This window comes from Chelonia mydas, chromosome 8, assembly GCF_015237465.2.
Source record: "Chelonia mydas isolate rCheMyd1 chromosome 8, rCheMyd1.pri.v2, whole genome shotgun sequence".
Taxonomy (NCBI): Eukaryota; Metazoa; Chordata; order Testudines; family Cheloniidae; genus Chelonia; species Chelonia mydas.
This window is the reverse complement of record NC_057854.1, coordinates 68,595,077-68,615,658: the sequence shown is the minus strand read 5'-3', so window position 1 is coordinate 68,615,658 and position 20,582 is coordinate 68,595,077. Positions and strand designations below refer to the sequence as shown.

Here is a 20,582-nt window from a genome sequence, read left to right as displayed (position 1 = left end):
AGCCTACCACTGGGAGTTTAAACTCCTGGGTTCTGTTTTGAGCTTTGTCACTGAGTCATTGTTTAATCTGTGGTGTAGTCACTTACCTTCTTTGTTTTATGGTTTCCTCATCTATAAAATGGGGATAATCATTCTTACCTCCCTCACAGAAGGCTGTACAGCTTAGTGTTTGTAAAGCTCCTCAGAATCTACAGGAATTGTACCATACAAAGAATCACTATTATCAATAAAAGAATTCTTTGCCAAAGTTACCATCTCTTTTGTGATCAATATGATGGGATTTCTTTGTTGAATATGATATCACACTTTCCTGGCCCCAAGCAAAAATATCAATGTCAAATTTTCCCTTGACCTTGCTGTATAAGAAGCTGGAAATGAGTCCAGCATGTATCCAGTCTAATAGCTTCTTTCATATTTCATAGGCAACTGTTGTCTGAGAGAATATTGATTTACTAGACTGATCTTATTTTTAAAAATCTGTCACTACTAAATAGCATTAATGCACAGTAGCTGATTCAATGAAGGTGATAAATCATAGGAAAGCAGTGTATTACTAGAGTAAAAATTGTCCCTATGTACAGCACATTATGTGCAGTACATTAAGGCCTACATTTTCTTGTGTGTATCTGACTTGCATGCGTGCCAGCTGAGGATTTGCACACACAAATGCATGCAAGCACACACACCCTTTTATATGCAGACAACAAAATGTATGCACACAAGTCATGCGTATGCTAAACTGCATGCACACTTCTGAAAATGTAGGCCATATTTATCAACTGCTGCAAAGTGACATTTTCCTGTTCTAAGGAGAAGAAACAAGTTTCACTCTTTACAATGGCTGTGGAAATCATTAAATCTCAGTGAAAGTGAAATGACTGCTCACTGTATGTTAATGAATGTTGCAAGGGTTGCCAGTGCAGATGGAAGATTACTTTTAAGTGGCTAGAACTGTATAAATAATGCATAATATAACAGTTATATTACTGGAAAACACCTGCTAGGGAAAAGAAGAGGGAAAAAAAGCCATTACACGTGCTGGTTAGATAGCTATACTGCAAGATTCAACAAAAACTCTGTAATGATTCAAGCCCAGATCCTGGGTACAGTGTTGCTGTTCTGTCCTACACTGCCAGAGGATTCTGGTCCTAAGAATGGCATGGACAGCCACAGTTTGGTCACCCCAGCGCAGAGGGATCCTCAAGTGGTGTGGAGCAGGCATAGCCCTTCAGTGCAATGGGCACGACTGGGGTGAAATGGGCGATAGCTGGAGTTTCCTTTTGCCCCCTGATCCCCAGATGCTGTATCAGCCTCTTGGAGCTATATACAGCAAGATTAACTTTAAGCTGATTTCAGGCTGCTCTAACCTGCATGTGGGGACTTGCCAGGAACACAGCCAGTCCAGGAATAGGGGAGCTCAAAAGCCACCTGAGCTGTGCTATGCTTTTCTCAGCCTTTTCTGAGCACCTGGACCTCTGAGAATTACCCCCATAAGAGCAAAGACAATTCTGCATTAGGATTTAAGAAGGCTGAAATCCTTTCAGTAGTTAGCCAGAAACCCCCTTTAAACTCCTTAAGCATGCAGGCACACCATAGGCCCTAATATGAAAACATTAGATGGTAAATCCTTACTAGTGTTATTGTCTGGCATCATCATACTATTGAGGCTCAAAATGTAGTTGCCTGTGGACTAGGAGAATATGTGACTGTTACATGGCTAAAGAAGGAAGAGGGTTGCAGAGACATAGGTCCAGGGAGGTGGAGAGGAAAACAAGAAAGAACCATAAAAACAGAGAAAGACATGGGATCCTGGCAGTGAGCAGAGGGAAAAGGAGCCCTGGGGAAATCATATAATTGTATCTATATAGGGAGATAACTGAGTTGCAGAGTTTGGATTCAGAATCAATCTGGAGATGAATTTCTGAGAGACAGAGAGAGAGAATGCGCACGCACAGATAAAAGGGGGCTTTCTGATCCTGTAGTGCAGTTTCATCCAACTTGCATACAGATACTAGCAGTAGGGTATGATTTTTAGTTCAATGTGGTGATGGTGTGTGTATTTGCTACTTTTATTTGGTAGAACTTCTCCCCCTTCAATTGCCAATACAAAAAAAAAAAAAGTTGGGCCCAGAGACGTCTTTATTGGTCAAGAAAGAAAGGAAGAATTGTATGTTAGGGAAGAACTCATGGGAAGAGAGTTAAGAGAAGGGATTTGACCTAGGAAAATAATTAGAAGGGAAGTAAAAGGTGTGAGAGGAACCTGTAGGAAAGACTACATAACTATAACAAGGATGATTCTGATATTCAGAACACCTCCCATTGTGCAATCAATTCATTGATTTATGTTACAGATATTCACCACAAAAAAATGAAAACAAGATGACTGAAAAATATGGAATGCCAATTTTTTCTCCTTAATATTGCTTCAGAACATTAACTATCAAGACAAGTCGCTATTTCAACCAAATTTCTTGCTTGCTGCTGCATAGTAAAGCATTTGTTTCCCCTTGACTGCACAAGTACATGTTCTGTCAGGGTAATAACATGCTATTATGTGTATGTATTGAGGGGGAGAATTGGCTCACAAGAGATTTCTGTCTGAGGAAATCTTTCATGTATTTTTGCCCATCACAGATGTGCTAATCCAGTGTAAAAAGAAGAAGCTGAAAATAAATAATTGAAGAGGTTAACCCAGTCTAGATGACTTTTTCTGTCTTTTTCCATTATGTCAAAAATGTACATCTTCTATAATAGGCAGCACCTCTTTCATATTTCAGATGCCACCCACCGCCTATAAAAGTCCACACCCAAGATTTGATAATTGAGAAACCTATCATAAGCCTGAGTTCTATTTTTAAGTGTTTAATGTTTTTTCATAGTGAATTGTTAGTTCTCATAAAAGGGGTCAGACTGAGAGAAGTGGAAGGCAAAGACTTTCAATAAATAATAATTCTTGGCTCCTAAACTGTACCTTCCAGCCAAGTATCTCAAAGTATCTTTAATTGGAGCAGGCTAGGGCCTTTAAATCCTCAGAACATGCCTCTGAGGTAGAGAAGAATTAATTATCCCCTGTTCAGGATGACATTTGCAAAAAAGGCCTCTAATTTTGGGTGCCCAATATTAGACAACTAGTCCCTAATTTCCCAAAGCACCTACTGAAGCCAACGACTGGGCATCCAAAACTGAGACTTTCCCAAAGTCACACAGGAAGGTTATGGCATTGCTAGAAACAAACACAAAGCTATGCTGTCACCAATACCTTATTTCCGCTAAAGTAGCTAATAACAGTGCTAATTTCATTATGCTGCTCATCAGTGGATCACACCTAACCTATTAGTACTAGAGGCCCAAAGGTAATACAGTCTGAGAGGTCATTTTCTGAACTGGCCATTTGTAAACTTCAAACCAAGATTTAAATTTTGATGATGGTTTTTGTCATGTGGATATCTCTCCGTTGGACGCTGGACAGAGACCGCCAACATATATCACATTGGCCACCAAAAAGCACCTGGATGGCAATCCTGGCCTGAGTGATATTACAACTAGTGTGAGAGAGGAAACAATCTTTGCATCCTATTAACAAGCTCATGAGCAATTCAGTCCTAAGACCCCCCGTCCCTAGGATTTCCAAGTTGCCATCCCTGCATCTTAACTCTTTCTGTTAACAATGGGTCAGAGTCTAATTTAAATAATACTGGTGGAAATCTAGAGTAACATAACAGTTGACTTCAGTGAAGTCACTCTTGATACACATTAGTGTAACAGAGATCAGAATCTGTTCCAGTGTGTCAAAGAGCTGAAAAATAGAGGATTTTATGTTTCTACATCAAAGCTCTAAAATATATAACCTAGGGACAAAATATGCCATGTAATGGTTAACTTACTGAGTTTTTTCATGCAGTCTCGAAGTCTGGTTTCTAAACTGAGCACCCTCTGGTGTAGTTCCTCATAGTCATAGGCACCAATTTCTTCCTGAATCCCGGTGAGAACTGCAGACAGATTCCTAATTTCCTCCTTGAACTGGGTGATTAACTTGGCATCCATTTTATACTGTTCCAGAACTGGGATCAATGGTAACAGCTCATCCATCTTTTCCTTCAACTCCTGCAAAAAGCAGTCAACTGGGCATTAGAGCAGCTTAAAGGAGTTCAGTCCCCTAACACTCTTTAATATAATATTTTGAACTGATTAATAAAATGACTTTAAAATTCTTATTGATTTTAGTTTCAGATCCATTACTAGTGTATCATGAAAGTCTAGCAAATTCAACAGTATGTGTTGGATAAAATGTAAAAGAGAATATTCAATTTCTACTGAAAGTACAAAATTCATTTTTAAAAGTTTGGAAAGAAATCTCCTGAGACCCGTCTTTCCCTGCACGTGATACAAAACTCCTGTTGACTATATTTTTCTGGAGAAAAGGTGACCAGGACTGACCCACAGTTCTAGGTGAGGATACAGCACTGAAACAGTGACATTGTATTGTCACTGATTTTCTATTTAATTTTTATAAATATTAATATTTTATTTACTTTTTTTGACTGCCACTGCACTCTGAGCAGACATTTTCATGGATCTGTTCACAGTAATGTCTAGGTCTTTCTTTCCACTAAGTGGTTAGAGTTAAATTTAGACCCCAACAATTATACGAGAGATTCAAATTATATTGGCCAATGTGCATTTGTCTTTAGTGATTTTTCACTGCTCAATCAACTAGTTTTGTTAAATGCCTCTGAACTTGCTCAAATTCTTCTCTAGCTTTAACTAACTTAAATAATTGTATGTCATCTGCAAATTTTGTAACCTCATAATTCTTTCTCTTTCCCAGACATCCCCTACTTAAACTTTTGCCATGTTGAAAATCGACCATTTATCCCCATTTATTGAATGTTTGTCTTTTAGCTATTTCTAATCCATAATGGCTATTTATCTCTCGTCCCATAACTGTAATGCACTTAATACCTTTTGCCAGGGAGTTTGTTAAAATAAGTCTTAATACATTACGGCAACTGGCTCTTGTTCAGCGACTAACATGTAGATACCCTGAAAGAATCCTAGCAGATTAGAGATTTTTCTTTTATGGAAGTGGGTTTATCCTTTTCAGATGATGCACACATAGATGTTTTATAATTCTATTGATAATTTAAGGAAACAGCAGGACTTCCATGAGAGAGAGAGAGAGGAGGAGATGCAAGCCTGGACAGAAGAGGGAGAAAAAGTGATGGAGATATAGGTTTGACAGTTGCCAGCACAGAGATAACAGAGATTCCAGGTTAGAATCCTTGAGAACATCACAAGACAGAAGAGAAGGCTGATTACTTCAGCATCATCTTCTGTTAACGGTAGAAAGGAAATCAGGGAAGAGTGTAATGGAAGCCGAAGCAAAAGAAAGTGCATTGGTGACACTGTCAAAGGCAACAGAGACATTGAGGAGTGAGTGGAGAGTTTATTTTATTATTATTGAAAACTATGCATACAGCAACATAAACTTACAGCAATTTAAAACACACATTAAAAACTTTCTCTGCCCCAAAGATTTTAATGTGTGAGCCCCGTTTTGCACCCATTGAAGTAAATAGGAGCACTGTGACTGATTTCAGTGAGAACAGGATCAAGCCCTAAGAAATTTCAATGGGTAGAACTACAGAACTGTACTACCTTTGGTATTTCATTTTTAAATTAACTTCTTAGTTGGAGCATCTTATCACGTCACTAAAGGAAGTGAAGATTTTGTGATCACTGTAACTATAACGATTCTTTTGATTTTATTGATACTACTTACATCTCTTAAATCTATTATTACAAGAATGAATTCACATTGCAATAAAAGCAGGAAATTGCACCATTTTTGAGCTTATTTCTCCTTTGATTTGCCACATAACTCCCACTAGTATTAATAGGAGCAATGTGGGGGTATCAAGGACAATTTTTTGTGTCTCAGGAATGACGTACAGTACCAAAATTTTAGTCAGTCAAAATTCCGAAAGACAGTATTATTTTGACATTTCAATTACTCTTTAATTTGATTGTCTGTCTGTCTGTTTTAGTCTCCTGGCAAACTGTCAAACTGAAGCTGAATGTCCAGCCAATGCAAATATCGAATATTTAAAAAGTTGGAGTACTACAACAGGTTGCTGCCTTTGACAGCCAAATTGGACCTTCAAATTCTGGTATTTTGTTCCTCTGGAAAAAAAAATAACAATAATACAAAATATATAATGGCACAACACAATGTGGTGTTATGGCAAATAACATCACAAGGGGTAAAGGTGAAAACTTTCATGAAGCTGAAACTGGCTGAGCAGAATTATACTCAGACTTTCAGCTAAACTGAGAATAATAAATAAGAGATCACTTGGAGAGTATGGTTATTAGTATAATTAATTACTGAAACCAATGGGAGCTGTTCAGTGCTCAGTACCTCTGAACAAGCAGATGCCACTCAGTTAGGTGCCACTCCTTTTGAAAATGTAAGCCTATGCTTTCATGTTTCAGCTATCATGAGCACCTCCAAAAGACAGAATAAAATGTGCATCCTTGGGATATATTTAATGGACCCTATCTTGCATTCCTTGCGACACTCAAAACTCTCCCTCATTAGGGCCCAGTACCTGCAATACTATATGTCTGTAACGTTGTCTCCTTAGTATAGTCCAGATGGCTTCCTAAGAATAGACAATAGCCATTTCTAACCTCTAGCAACTAGACTTCATAGGAGATAGGGTGGCTAAAGTTTTTGTTCAGTGAAAAATTACTAGGAAATTTAACATGGACATTTTTTCTTACAGCACATGTGGATTAGAGAGGGGAGGAGGAACACCCCGAATAACTAACTCCCCCAATCTCTAATCAGAAACTTTTAGATCTTAATGCTATTAAGTACCAATTACAATAACTTCCCTCATTATGATCTTTCTTCTTTTCAGTTCTACGAAATGTCAGACAACTGTAAAAGTACAAAACCCTCTGGTCATTTGCTATTAATTCCCTGGCTTCCTCATTTATCACCAGTGCTTGACTGCATATAAATCTCTCAATATGAACTGCACATTGACACAGTAAAATAGGATTCTGTTTATACTGACATTTCTCTAACGTCTTAATAATTAATGGTCACTCCTTATTACAGTTAAACTGAATAAAGTGATTATCATAATAAAAGAGGTTATATTGTGGTTCCTTTTCAACATTGCTTTTGTATAAGCTTTTCAAGCTGAGATCTTAGCAGTTCATGCATTGCTTTTTAGTGCATAGCTTGCAGCAGGCTTTCAAAATTATTATTAAAATAAAACTTACTTGAAAATGCTTTGTCATTAATGTCTTCCGATCATCTTCAATTTGCCGAAACTTAGCCTTCAGCCCTTTCATTTGTGTTTCCATTTTTAAAACATACTGGAAATCCCTCTGCGTCCGTAGGTTTAAAACTTCAATAGATTGGGACATATTCTGAACCTGTTAAAGAAGAACACTGGCTGCACTCTGTTTTTCTTTTTCTTGTATGTGTAGGTAAATGTCAAACGATAAAATGTCATGCCTCTGTCAATGCTTGAATTGTTAGCCATTGTTTACCTCAGTGGAGCTTTGAATTCATAACTGTACAACAATACAGAAAGTGGGCCGCAGTTTGGCCTTGGTCACACATATAATCCCACTGAAATAAATGGGATTGTTCCACTATAAATTAGAGGGATTTAGCCCAATGTCTTTATCCGTCGTATAATACCTTAAAAAGAAAACTGTGCACTGAGTTTTGTGACAATTCAGCAAGGGAAAGAACTGTTCAGGGCAAGGAATCATAAAGGAGGTTTGGGATTCAACATTCCCGAACGAAAGAATGTAAGTATTCAATAACTCAGGAAAATGGGATATTGACCTGAGTTAACTTATAACTCCATGCCACTTCACTACTTAATCCAATTTATAGAAGATTTGGGGGGTGTGGAGGAAGAATGGGGTAAAGTTTTGATCTTGAATTTAAATTTGTCAAGCTTCATCAAGGATCTGAATTTATACTTAGCAAATGAAATGCATGCTGCCACCCACACAGAGTTTGTACTATATAATGCAGCACTTGCTGAATTTTGTCAAGTGCTCTGTATACAGCATGTGGCTCTTAGAAGCAATCATTTAGCCCGGAACATTGTACTACTCTGTTAAAGAGAATTGGCATGATTCTGATCCTTCACATAAATGAAAATCAGGAATAATTCTACGGAAGTCAGTGAAGTTACTTGAGTGTGAAATCAGTGCAAGAGAGATCAGGAGCAGGGCCAGTGGGTCTCCTTTAAGAGATATGTACAACTTGGGCTTTTGATAAATATGAATACAAGCTTTGCAGAGCCAATATTTTACACTCTAGTGATGCACTAGTTTAAATGTCAGTGCTTTGGAAAAACATGGTCTTGGGCTTGAGAGTGACATTTACTCAAACTAGATTTTTAAATTTTAAGGAGGACTACGCCACTGTTTTTGGTGAGTCAGCAAAATACCATATCTTAGGGCTTGATCCTGCTCCAATTGAAGTTAATGGCAAAATACCAGCTGACTTCAACAGAAGCAAGATTGAGCCTGTAAAATGCTAGTGTGTGTTAAAAAAGCTTTGAACTTTTTTCGTCATACATTGAGGCCTACTTTAACTATAAATATCTTTACTCAAAGTTATCTATGCATGCTTCAGAAATATTTCCTAACTCTGATACAGATAATAAGATTTATTAAATTGACACCAACATTATTACTACTAGTACATTCCTTAGACTGTAACTTCTTTGGAGCCGGAACTGTCTTTTTGTTCTGTGGTTTGTACTGTGCCTAATACAAAGGGGTCCTGGTCCATGGATTCTCTATCTATTGTAGAGGCATTCCTAGATGCCTCTACAACAGATTTCAATCCAACAAAGCCCTTAAGCATGGGCTCAGTTTTAAGCATGTGAACAGTCCCATTGGACTTGTGCTTACAGTTAGGCATATGCTCAAATGCTTTGTTGGATCAGGGCCAGAGTGCTCACCTAGCAGGTTAAAGGCTGTTAAGCTCTAAGTGACTTGGACTATCCTACTTGCCTCTTTCAATGCCATATTGCTGAAGATGGGATCAGCAAAGATTACTGTGCTGACCCTTCTTAGTATAAAAGGGAGGTTGCTGGCAGGATATCCTTCATGATCATAAGCTTTGGAAATCACTTCCAGATCTGTTATCCTTCAGGATATGCTGCAAGGCACTTTTCCTCCAGCCGTTTGAGGAGAGGATGGGTTGAGAGTTGGAAAAGTTTTTGTTGTTTGCTGTGGAAATCATTATTTTAATTGCTAGTATGTATTTAGTAGGGTGGAAAGCAATACATTACATTTGAGATTTTATTATAAAATTCAACAATGTAACAGGTGGCCAGACTGTAGGATATGTGATTGTTTATAGTTTTATCAGTAGAAATAAAATACATCTATTCAACTGTAAATCATTCATAGAAAAAAATCACTGAAAGATGAAAAGAAATGAGTTTCAAGTAACTGACTGAGCATATGTAGAACAAAAGACAGCCCATTCCCATCTTTAAGACAAGGACAACTTTAATTTGTGGGTACTTTATGTATCTTTCATCAGTGTTCACTTTATAAAAATCAGACAAAATATGTGGGAAGAGGTGACACATTTCCAGACATGAAGCTGAAGTAGAACATTTTGTTGTTTGTTTTTTCAGAGAGTTTTGCATGTGCAATAATTTTATGCCAAAATTAACTTTAACTCATGCACAGTAAATGGGGGAGGGGGAAGTACCACTAGAAAATATTAGGCCCAATCTTAAAGATCTTACTCACAACTTGCTCAGGCAAAACCCCTTTTGTCCATCCAGTCTAATGGAGGTGGGAGAAAAGGGTGATATTCCTTCCGTACACTAACATATATAACCTTTGAGGTGTTATCCATAGTTTCAGTTGGCACCCCATTGTGATGACGACTGTATCATGCTGCATCTGGTTATTACAATCCTGTAACGTATTGTGGATCTGATACAGTTTGATTTTACTTAACCTACCACCTCGTTAAAAATACCTTAAAAATAGTGTTGATAGCAGTGTAGATTAACTAGCAATAATTAGCCATACACATTTTTGTTAGAAAGTACTGTTAATGGAATAAATCCATATTTTTGTCTTCTTTTATGTTCTTTCTAATCACTGAAGCCAACAAAATAAATCCTTTCAGAGCTATGATAAAACTTGAAATGTTTCACTTTGCCAGAAGCCACTTTCCCACAGAAACTGTAATAAACAGCAATATGTGGCTTTATTGATGTAGTAAAATGATTCTTTGTACCCACATTTACCATCATCTCAGTGAAAGAAAATAATTTGTAGAGCTTAAGCCTCCACATAGAAGACCCCAAATTATCAAAGGGCTAGTTGTAAGAGGGTTGGTGCTGTGGACTTCAAAAAGAAAAAGAAAAGATTAAAAACATTATTTATGAGTATTTTAATGCTTGAGAAACATGCCAGAGTAAAAGCTCTGGAGAATGAAGTCCACACCCCTGATCGACATAAGTTGCACAGACAAAAGTGCTGGTGTGGACAGCACTGTGTCAGCAGGAAAGGTTCCTCTGCCAACATAGCTAACACCACTTGTTGGGAGTGGTTTAATTATGACGGCAGGAGAGCTCTCTCTTGCTGGCAAAGAGTGGCTACATGTGAGACCTTACAGCAGCACAGCTGAAGTGGTACAGCTGTCCCACTGTAATGTCCAGAGTGTAGACATAGTGTTAGTGTAGGTTTGACAGCAGTTCTCTAAACTTTTCTTGGGTTTGATCCTAGTCTTTTGTTCCAACTGCTGGTGTAGCTCCTGTTGGGATTCCCTCCGAGACCTCTTTCCACTTGGCTTCCCAAGAACTCAGTTAGACTCCAAACTTTGTCACTCAAGTATCTTTGTTTGTCATACAGCATCTCTAAGATGAGCTGTTCAAGCTCAAATGTGGGGAGGGGTGTGTGTGTGGATGCAGGGTACATCACAGCTCCAAAGTTACACAGAAACCATCTTCCTTTATATACATTACACATCTCATTGCATTTACTATACATTACATTATGAAGGATACCCTGCCAACAACCTCCCTTTTATACTTAGAAGGCTCAGCACGGTAATCTTTGCTGATCCCATCTTCAGCAATATGGCATTTACTTGGTTCTCTTAAAGAAAGAAATCTGGGAGGCAGAAATGAGAGAAAATGCAGCATTAAGCTGCTGGATCAATGACTCAGGTCAGCAGAGCTGTGTTGTAAAGAAACCAGATGAAGTGTGGTTAGCGGTGGAAAACTGGGAAGGGGAAATAGAGAAATAACATTGATAGGTAATCATTGAATGCTGTATTTATTATTTTAAAGAGGGAAAGGAGCAGATTACTATGGAAGTCTTAGTGGACAAAAAGAAGGAATACATTTGGGAACTTACCTTCTCTAGCAGTTGTCTAAGTTGTCTGCTTTTGGCATCTCTGGAACATAAATTTTGTTCTGGTGCAACTACAGTACAAATGCATCGGCCATCTGGGTCTTGGGCTGAACTATACACTTGCCATCCTTCTTTGGGGCTAATTTGAGTCTATAGTAATAAAACAATAATAAGCAAAGGCAAAGGGAGTGAAATAGCTGATATTCATGAATGACTTTTTGGTTTTTCAAATTCTTTAAAAGAAAATATCTCTATGTAGAGACACACACACACACAAATTAAACTTAAGAAAATATGCTTGCACAGTTACATACCATATGTGTTCACAATGATTTTCCTTTTAATTATCTTTTATTACCCCCTTAATGGATGATTGATAATTTTGCATTTTTCCAAAGTTTTCCATTATACCTGACTCCTTGTTAATAGTTATTTAGAAATATTTGACAGCCCTGCTTAATTAATCATCATATTCAGTCTGGATGAGAACAGTTTTCTACTTATGATTCAACACAAGTTCATTGATTTCATTCTTTGTGGATAGGGTGTTATAGTTTTCCATGAACAAAGAACAAATATGTCCTTTCTTACTGGATGACTTTTACTTTAGGTGAAAGAAAATAACAAGATAGAAAGGAACTAATATAAAGTCCCCATGAGAAAGCACAGTAACAGCATCCATGCTGACTAACTCTCAGGCCTAAAAACAAGTTAGAGAGGGCCCACTTTACTTTTAAAGGTGCAGTACACCAAAAACAGCCTTGCAGTTACATAGCTATAAACACCAACAGCAACAGAGAAGCCTCAGGGAAGTACAGCAAAGAATCTGTTTAGTTTAGATGAAAGGGAACAAATTTAGTCATTAAGACTGTAATGTATGCTGGAAATTCCTAGCACATTCTGCTTTCAGCAGTCATGGTAAAACTCAAAAATTCTCCTAGTCTTTTATGGTTTTTTTTCCAGTGGTGACCAACATCCCCAAGCTCTATCTGCCAGTTTCCCTAAATCTTATATGATTGAAAGAGTTGGTTGACATGCATTTAATAAGATGTACAGAAATTTACAGAGGTCAAGATGAAAGAAGGAAATAAAAAAATCTTGACGATGAAGGAATTTCAGATGATAGAATTAAATCTGTTAATAGAATTAATGTTCTTGAGTATTGGCTTTAGAGATGACTAGTCAAGATAAAATTATGCATTCTTCTTTTTATATCTAACATATACAATATTGGCTACTTGATTTCAAAGCTCAGAGGCTAATGGCTGCCACCAGAATAATTTCATTTTGGCACAGTGTATGTGAGCCACCAGTTATATTATAAAAACTTAGTTAACATCAGTGCAAACAGTAATTATTAAAACTGGCAAGCATTAATATTGATGCTTACTGGCCTAAGTACAGTCAGCTATTGCATAGTTCATCACTACAGGGCAGATACAGTATCTCTCTAGAATGAGTTTAGAATAAAAGGTGAAAGAGTATTCCCTGGTGATTCTTCTCTGCATGTCATCTTAATGCAAGAGAAGAGAACCACCTCTTTTCTTCCAAAGGATTTCTGCTGGGGTCACTGAAGAAAGCAGTGACCTCTCCTTCTGTAGAGTTAATTGAAAGATCAAAACTGTAATATTCCCCTGTTTTGCTAGGAAAATAAAAGCCTATAATTTAAAGGGATGGTAAATGGAGGACAACTGAACTTGCTTTAGGGTTTGCTAGAAAGACTTATCTAAGGTTCATTGCTAAATCATGCCAGTTTTATGATGTTCTTCTAACCTTTATTTTTTTAGGGCACAGGGAATCTAGTTGGACAGAGATGGTGAACAATAAAATCTAAACAAAATTACAGCTGCAGGGACAATTTAAATTGGTTTTGAATAGCAAGTAAAATTGTAAGCTTGAACAATTTAGGCTTGTCAAAGCAGTTAACCGTTACAATGTTAGCTACTTTTAGGTTGGTGGCTTCTATGATTTTCCATAGTCCTCATACCCAGATATTGATGTCCTGTAGGAATACTGAAACCAAGTTTAGGAATATCTGCAGAACCCAATGTTAGCTCCTATCCCTTCTGAGGCACAGGAATTCTTACCCCTAATGTACAGATACACTGCAATCTTTGAGCTTAATTGTGAGCTGATACTGGTATAACTCAGGAGTTACTCCATTCATGTTAATGAAGTTTCACCAGTGTAAAATGATGAGACACCAGAATCATGCCCAGTCTATAGTAAAAAGGATGTAATTCGGGTTGTATTGTCCAAACAGCACTGTATATGTTCTGCTGAAACCACACATTTCAGTCTCATTTCCTGACAAAAAGCATGTTTACCCAGGGACAAATTTCCTTACAATGTGGTGTTAGATGAAGAGACACTTGTACAATCATAAAACCATTCGCCATTCGATTTTTTAAAAATGAAGTGTTCTACACTTTTCAGAGTAGCAGCCGTATTAGTCTGTATCCACAAAAAGAACAGGAGTACTTGTGGCACCTTAGAGATTAAATAAATGAATAAATTAGTTAGTCTCTAAGGTGCCACAAGTACTTCTGTTCTTTTTGTTCTACACTTGTGATGTATATCTCACAATGAGAAACCCTCAGGCACATACTAGAAGTGCATTGTGATTGTTTATCCATGCTTACATGAATGATGATATATTACTCTACATTTAGGCTCCATTGCTTTACTGTATTCTGTTTTTCCAGGATTCTTTCATTCAGTAGGAAAGAAATTGCTGTCAGGAGAGGGTATGGATGGAAGTATCTATCTATCTATCTCTGTGACTGTGAGTGTGATTTTTGCACACACCTGCGCTTTTATTTTATTATTTTTTTGTTCTTTCCCATTTAATCCCACCCTCCAGCAGAAGTTGCTCTGCTTCCCAGAGAAGGCGCTAGAAGGCATCAACATCTTATGAAAGATGTTAAATCCAAACCCCAAATGCAGGCTTACCACTGACAGGTCTTAGTAAGCGGATGAGAAAAGAAATAACCAAGCCGCAAAGAGGAGAAACAAAAATATTCATGTTAGTTCTTAACAATCTTATGAAAAGAGAAAGGAGCCCCTGCAAAAGCTAATATTTCATGTTATCTTGGAATAAAGGCAGCTGTGCTATAGAATTCCAGTACTCAGCTCCAAAAGGTTTCTTTTTCCTTTACACTACCAGATATTTCAATAAGAATATTATAGCTGTGTTCATTGTCACCACTGTCTGGGAAAATGCATGTCATTGCAATACATATAATTCCTATGACTAGTTGTGTATAAACATTATGGGCCAGATTTTCTTCTGGTATAACTCCACTGACTTCAACAGTTATTCCAGCAGAGAATTTGGTCCTATCTTTCTCCTTTTATAATAGTTTTTTTCAGCTCAGGTGAAAAGAAGTCATTAAATATAAAGGAGATGAGGAGTTTTTGTTCCTTTCTCTCTTGTACAAAATGTACAATTTTTCAAATTTTGTGTGGAAAGTTTTATACATAGCAAGATTCAGTTTGAACTGCAGATTGCTCATGAATGTATGTTGGTGGATTTCTGAAGATATGTTGGCAATATATGCGCAGGTGTCAAGGGTTAGTACTGAATTCACGGCATATAGGGCCTTATCTCATAATGCCGCATTTTAGAAATTACATGCCATAGAAATAAGAAGATGGATAACAAGATGGATAAAGCAGAAGAAATTCTCTTGACTATGATATGCTACAGAATATGATTTTTCCCACCTATGAATGTTACAAGGCTGTTCTGCTTTGGATATAAGGCTTTTATCCCTGTGTATGCTAGCTTCACTGACACTTCTATTACCTCACAGCTCAATAAAGCATGAAACAAGCATGGTTGCTCCATCTTAATAAGGGCAAGCAGTGTTGTTAAAAATAATGACAAAGCATACATGCTATGGTCCAGAGCCCCAGTGGGTTTAAAATCAACAGAACTTCACTGAAGTCAAGGAAGATGTCAATTTACACTAGCTCAGGATCTGATCCTGCAAATAAATGTGTGTGTGTGTGTGTGTGTGTCTCCCCGTCAACTAGTCAAGCACAAATGTATACTTGGATGAAGGAACCCATCTGACTTGTGGGTGTCGGTAGGAATTAGAGACATGCCCCATATAGTTCAGTGTGAAAATTAGTTATATTTTAAGAAAAATTCAGGATTTCCCCATTCCCCCATAACCTGGTGTTGTACTAAAACAAAAACTCATTTCTTTAGGATAACAATACAATGAATTTAAAAGTAACAGTATTAAAAACTTTGTATGCAATATTTTTTTCCTACCCACATATAATCAGATAATTAAATATTGATCAGTTAATTAATCACTTTTAGCAACAACTGAAATTCAGTCCTGAGAATAGTAAGCTGTTCTACTCTGATTTCATTTACACTGAAATTACACAGATAGGATTTCTCAAATATTTGGTAGAATACATTTTGTTCCAACTCCATTTGCTCTTCTACAAATGCTACTGTAAAGGTCCTTGAGTTCACCTGTCCGATTCAAATATAAATCTAATTTTTAGATTACATGTAGAAATTCAGAGAAAGCGTTAATAACACTTTTTTTCTTTAGTTCTACGTAAACAGAGTCTACTGTATGTTGTGTTAAAATTTACTGACATATGAACATCAAATACAAGTACTGGAAGATTTTAACTAACCTAACTAATAATTCATCATCTCCATTATTTCCTAATCAGCCTGCATAAAAGTCCTGTGGCCAAACTGAAAAGTACCTATTTTCTTTTCTTTTTAAAAGACATTCCTTTGCTTGACTGTTCTGCAAATTAAGAAAAGAAACTCTGTGGCAATGCTACAGAGTAAGATAGACTGTAGGTTTCTTTTCAGTTATCTTATTCTATAATACATCAGTATATATTTTCTGGAACAATAAATATGGAAACAAATCTAAGCTAAAGAAACAAGTATTTTCTTAGATATTTTAAACATTTCATACTAAAAAAATGAAGCCATTTGTTCTTAAATACTTAATGAGGCTATTTTTCAAAAAGTTTCTCTTGTATAGTAAGTCTGTAGCATCCTCACAAATGCTGTGCAGTTTGAAGTGTCCAGACAGAAGCATGCAGTCAGTTACAGCATAAAGATTAATAGCTTTCAGAGAGATTTACAAAAAGGCAACTTAAACCATAGCATTTGTGGTCCCTTAAAATATCAGTTCAGCATGAAGATGGCTTATAACACATCAGAGCTACTTACTAGAGTATCTGAAGTGGATAGTCTGGTGGTATTTAGTCCTACCAGAGATGGGAGAGTTTGGGACATCCAGTTAGAGATCATTGCCATGGTACTAAGAACAGCACCAAGCTTGAGCAGTGGAGGACTCATTGCTGTGAAGCTAATGAGTTTTCATAGTGACTGATTATCATCCTAGTGTCGGCTGGCAGTGAGAGGCGTGACTGCAGCACTCAACATCCACAGCATGAAAGGAGATCAACCTCCCCAGATTTAATCATCCATTAAAACCCACACACAGCCTCTCCCAGCCTCTGTTCTTCTACTCTTACCAACAGATACTTCAACAGACTGTCTTCTACTGACCACTAAGCCATTCTTTAGATGCCAATAATTATTACGGTTTCATGGTGTGTGTGTGTGTGTGTGTGTGTATAGAGGTGGGGGGGGGGAGAGAAATTTTAAGATGCTACAGTATTAGTTAACATCTAGTTAGTTCAACTTTTGCAGGCTGATGTGAAGACTTGTCTAAAATGTCAAACCAAGACAACCCAAACACAAACCAAATGTTCTCCCCGCCCACTCTTCCCCCGCAACTCCCTCTCCTTAATTAAAAATATGCCCGGGAACATTTCTAATATAGTACTTTGTATCTATATTCATCTCGGTTAATGGTGGGCAGGATTATTAGAGAGGCCAGGAAAACACAAAGGCTGTCATTCTCAGAAATTATTTCCTAAAACTGCTATCCACTGATTTTAGAGTAGTCACTTAAATTATCAATATCAATAACTCCACAGTTTGCAAAGCTTTGTTATTACATATTCACGAGCAGTACAGAACTAGAGTGACTGAAGAACAAATAGCTATGCTACTTTTGAGAAGAGGAACAGAAAATAAATGATGTATGATTCAAGTAGGGGTTACCGATTCCTTAAATCTGCTTCAGGGTCTTCTGTTGTCTAATGTGATACAATGATTTCTAAGTTCAGTGGCAGCTTGTACTGATTTGTAAGGAAGTCATAATTAATGTAGAAATAACAGAACAAAAGCTTGTACCACAAATTGTGCAATATGGGTAACTGTTATGTATAGTACGTGCATTTTGAATATGTTTCTAAAGAGGGTAGGTAGAGCAAGTGTTTCTTAACAGTATTTACTTGGTTAAAAGTTTACAAGGAGACAGAATATTGTATTTGTTCCTAAGGTGAATGCTGGAGTTCGTTTCAAAATTTACTTCCACAGAAATATATTTTTCTTAAACAATTTTGGCAGGTGATATGAAAAAAATCCTCAAAGCAATTGAAAAAGATATATATTTATATGGAAGTGTGGGAGCTCATGAATGCATTCACTGGAATTAAGCTTTCTAAACCTCCAGAAAAGCTTTTGAAATACTCAGAGCTTGTGTCCCAAATTCATGCTAGGCTTCTCTCTCCCAAAATGCTTTTAAAATGATTTCAATCAACCCGTTACTTAACTAAGTAGTACAGAAAATCAGTCATTGTCTTTTTAAAATCAAGATATACAGGAAAAAACACATTGAGAACTACCATATAATCTTATGAGGGACCTTGTGGCACAAAGGTTCAGCAGCAAATACAAGAGAGATCACATGCATCTAAATAGTAACTACTTTCGTGGAATTGCACACTGACCTAAAATGTTAAGTTTCAAAATATTAAAAAAAGTGTTCCTCACTGAAGAGTGCATTTGGAGATCCATGAGGTTTTAGTAAAGTACAAAACTCCTTTTGAAAGATGCACGTCCAGCAAATCAACAACAATTAACAGTTTAAAATGTGAGGCAGATTGTAGGTTTACTTATTTATGAGCTACTTCAACACAAATGATAAAATATAGAATGTCGGCAATTTTACCCCTGGATTATTAGTCATGTTAATAAAAGGTCTAAGTATGAAGAGTTTTTGGTGCCCCCTATTTCAAGGACTATAACTACAAAAAACATTACACCATTTATAGATTTATATATGGGTTTTAGGTGGAAGATCATAGTATTTTACACACATTAGATAAGAGTGGGTAAAATCCTTGCCTCATTTAAGTCAATGGCAAAACTCCAATTAGCTTCAAAGGGGCAGGATTTCAACTGTCCATTATCCAAGGATCTCAAATTGCTGTACAAACATTAATTATAATTCACAATGCACTCTGAGGTAGGTAACTAATATCTCTGTTTTACAAATGGAGGAAACTGATATAAAGAGTGTAAGTGATTTGCTCAGGGTCACACAGTAAATCAGTGGCAGAGATGGGGGCCACCACCAAGGACAACTGTCTTTTGCGCTATCTAACAAATAACACTCTCTGCTCCGTTGTGTTTGACTTTTGCCATGTTCACGAGTCTGACTATTCTGACTATTCAAACGAAATGAGCCTGATTCTGATCTTGGTTCCACACTAGTGTAACTCCAATGGCTTCACCTAATTTGCACCAGAATTTATGAGTGCAGAATCAGCCCCAATGTGTCCGTTGTATTGTATATTGCTTTGTTCTACATGGTTTCTGTTCAACAAATACTTTGCCTTAGACTAAAATTAATGTTAATGGGTTCGACGCTCAGAGGTGTCAAGTAAAGGAGGAGGCAAAGGTGGTTCTAGGTTACCTCTAATCCTTCCCACGTCTTGAGGGCAGCTGGAGATTGAACCAGTCACCAGATCCAGACAGAGTAACCATAAGGTTGTTCTAACTTAAGCTTTCCTGGGGCTCAGGATTTCCCTCTGGTTCTAACATACCTCTGAAAGGCTTCCTACGGCATCATGGCTGGGGGTAAGGGTGTACTGTAAAGGCCCTCTATACTCAGGGGTGATGGAACAGTTTTTATAGTGGGGATGCTGAGAGCCATTGGACCAAACCGTTAAACCCTGTATCTTATGGAAACCACGTCAAGCCAGTGGGTGCGGTAGCACCCACAGCACCCTTAGTTCCAGTGGCTATGACTATGCCATCTTTATGCCAGCATGCAGTTGGGAGAGTGGGGATCCTCAGCTCTCTAATTAAGGCAGCTTTAAGTCCGATTGGTTTCAGTGGATTGGTTCCAAAGGGTCATAGCCAAGGCCAAAGGCCTGGCACTGATGTGTCTATTATAGTTATATTTATAGAAGAATGTGTAAAGGAATGGATCTTTCAAGAACTTGTGGTCTTTTTTATATGACTACCATATCTAAAGAAATGGTTAACAAGTGGACTCAAGGTTTATTATACTGTTTACACCACATTCTGCTAAGAAGAGGAAGTTTTCACCATCTGTAATACAAGTATTGATTGGCCTCCCACAAACTGGATGGTTGTGCTGCCTTAACATATAAGTCCTATTGCCATTCCTTATATTGCACTGCAGATGTCCAAAAAGCTGCTGTTTCTTTTGCTCATGCTGATGCTACTGCACACTAATGTGGGACGGGACGCGTACTCCTATCTTCACACAAAAAGAGATGAGCAGCCAACTACAATTTCTCCCTCCACAACTGGAGAAAAGCAGTAAATGCTACAATTTTCTACCTGGAGCTGTTTCTTGAGGGGAACTTTCCCTCCAGCCCCAACCCAACCTCAAACCAACCAACCACACAGAACCACTTCTTCTACCACCATATTTCTCCAAGACATATAGAGGTCATGAAGTATTTAAAATTACCTGTACTTGGCATATGAATGTAGGTGCCCAACATCTACACACTTATTTATCCAGGAGACTTGTAAGATCACAAAGACACCATTTTCTTTACTCTTCCTTCCCTTTTCATAAATCCCCTGTTAGTGATCTTCCTTTCAACAGATTTGGGCTGAGTGTGTCCTCCCTCCTCTGTAAGTATTCGTCTCACCCTCCACCACAGGAGCCCTCTATACATAGGTCCAAGACACTCCTTTCCTCAGGGCTGCGCGTGCGACTGCCAGTGTTTCCAGCCCCAGTGACTCTGAGTGAGAAGACTGA

The 20,582-nt window shown here is 37.6% G+C and overlaps 1 protein-coding gene across 2 annotated transcripts in view; it reads right to left on the bottom strand.

Moving 5' to 3' along the window:
* The window catches only part of OLFM3 (olfactomedin 3), a 107,596-nt gene that overhangs the window by 11,181 nt on the left and 75,833 nt on the right, over positions 1 to 20,582 (bottom strand). Inside the window, exons 1-4 of one of the 2 annotated variants that reach the window (XM_043521317.1) lie at positions 16,655 to 16,784; positions 11,437 to 11,583; positions 7,297 to 7,452; positions 3,885 to 4,104 (exon numbers count right to left, since the gene is read on the bottom strand). In XM_043521317.1, the coding sequence (XP_043377252.1) occupies positions 3,885 to 4,104; positions 7,297 to 7,452; positions 11,437 to 11,583; positions 16,655 to 16,783 (652 nt within the window). In that variant the 5' untranslated portion in view covers position 16,784. Of the gene's footprint in view, positions 1 to 3,884; positions 4,105 to 7,296; positions 7,453 to 11,436; positions 11,584 to 16,654; positions 16,785 to 20,582 lie in introns of those variants that run through there. The other variant, XM_007062618.3, reaches the window with a different exon arrangement.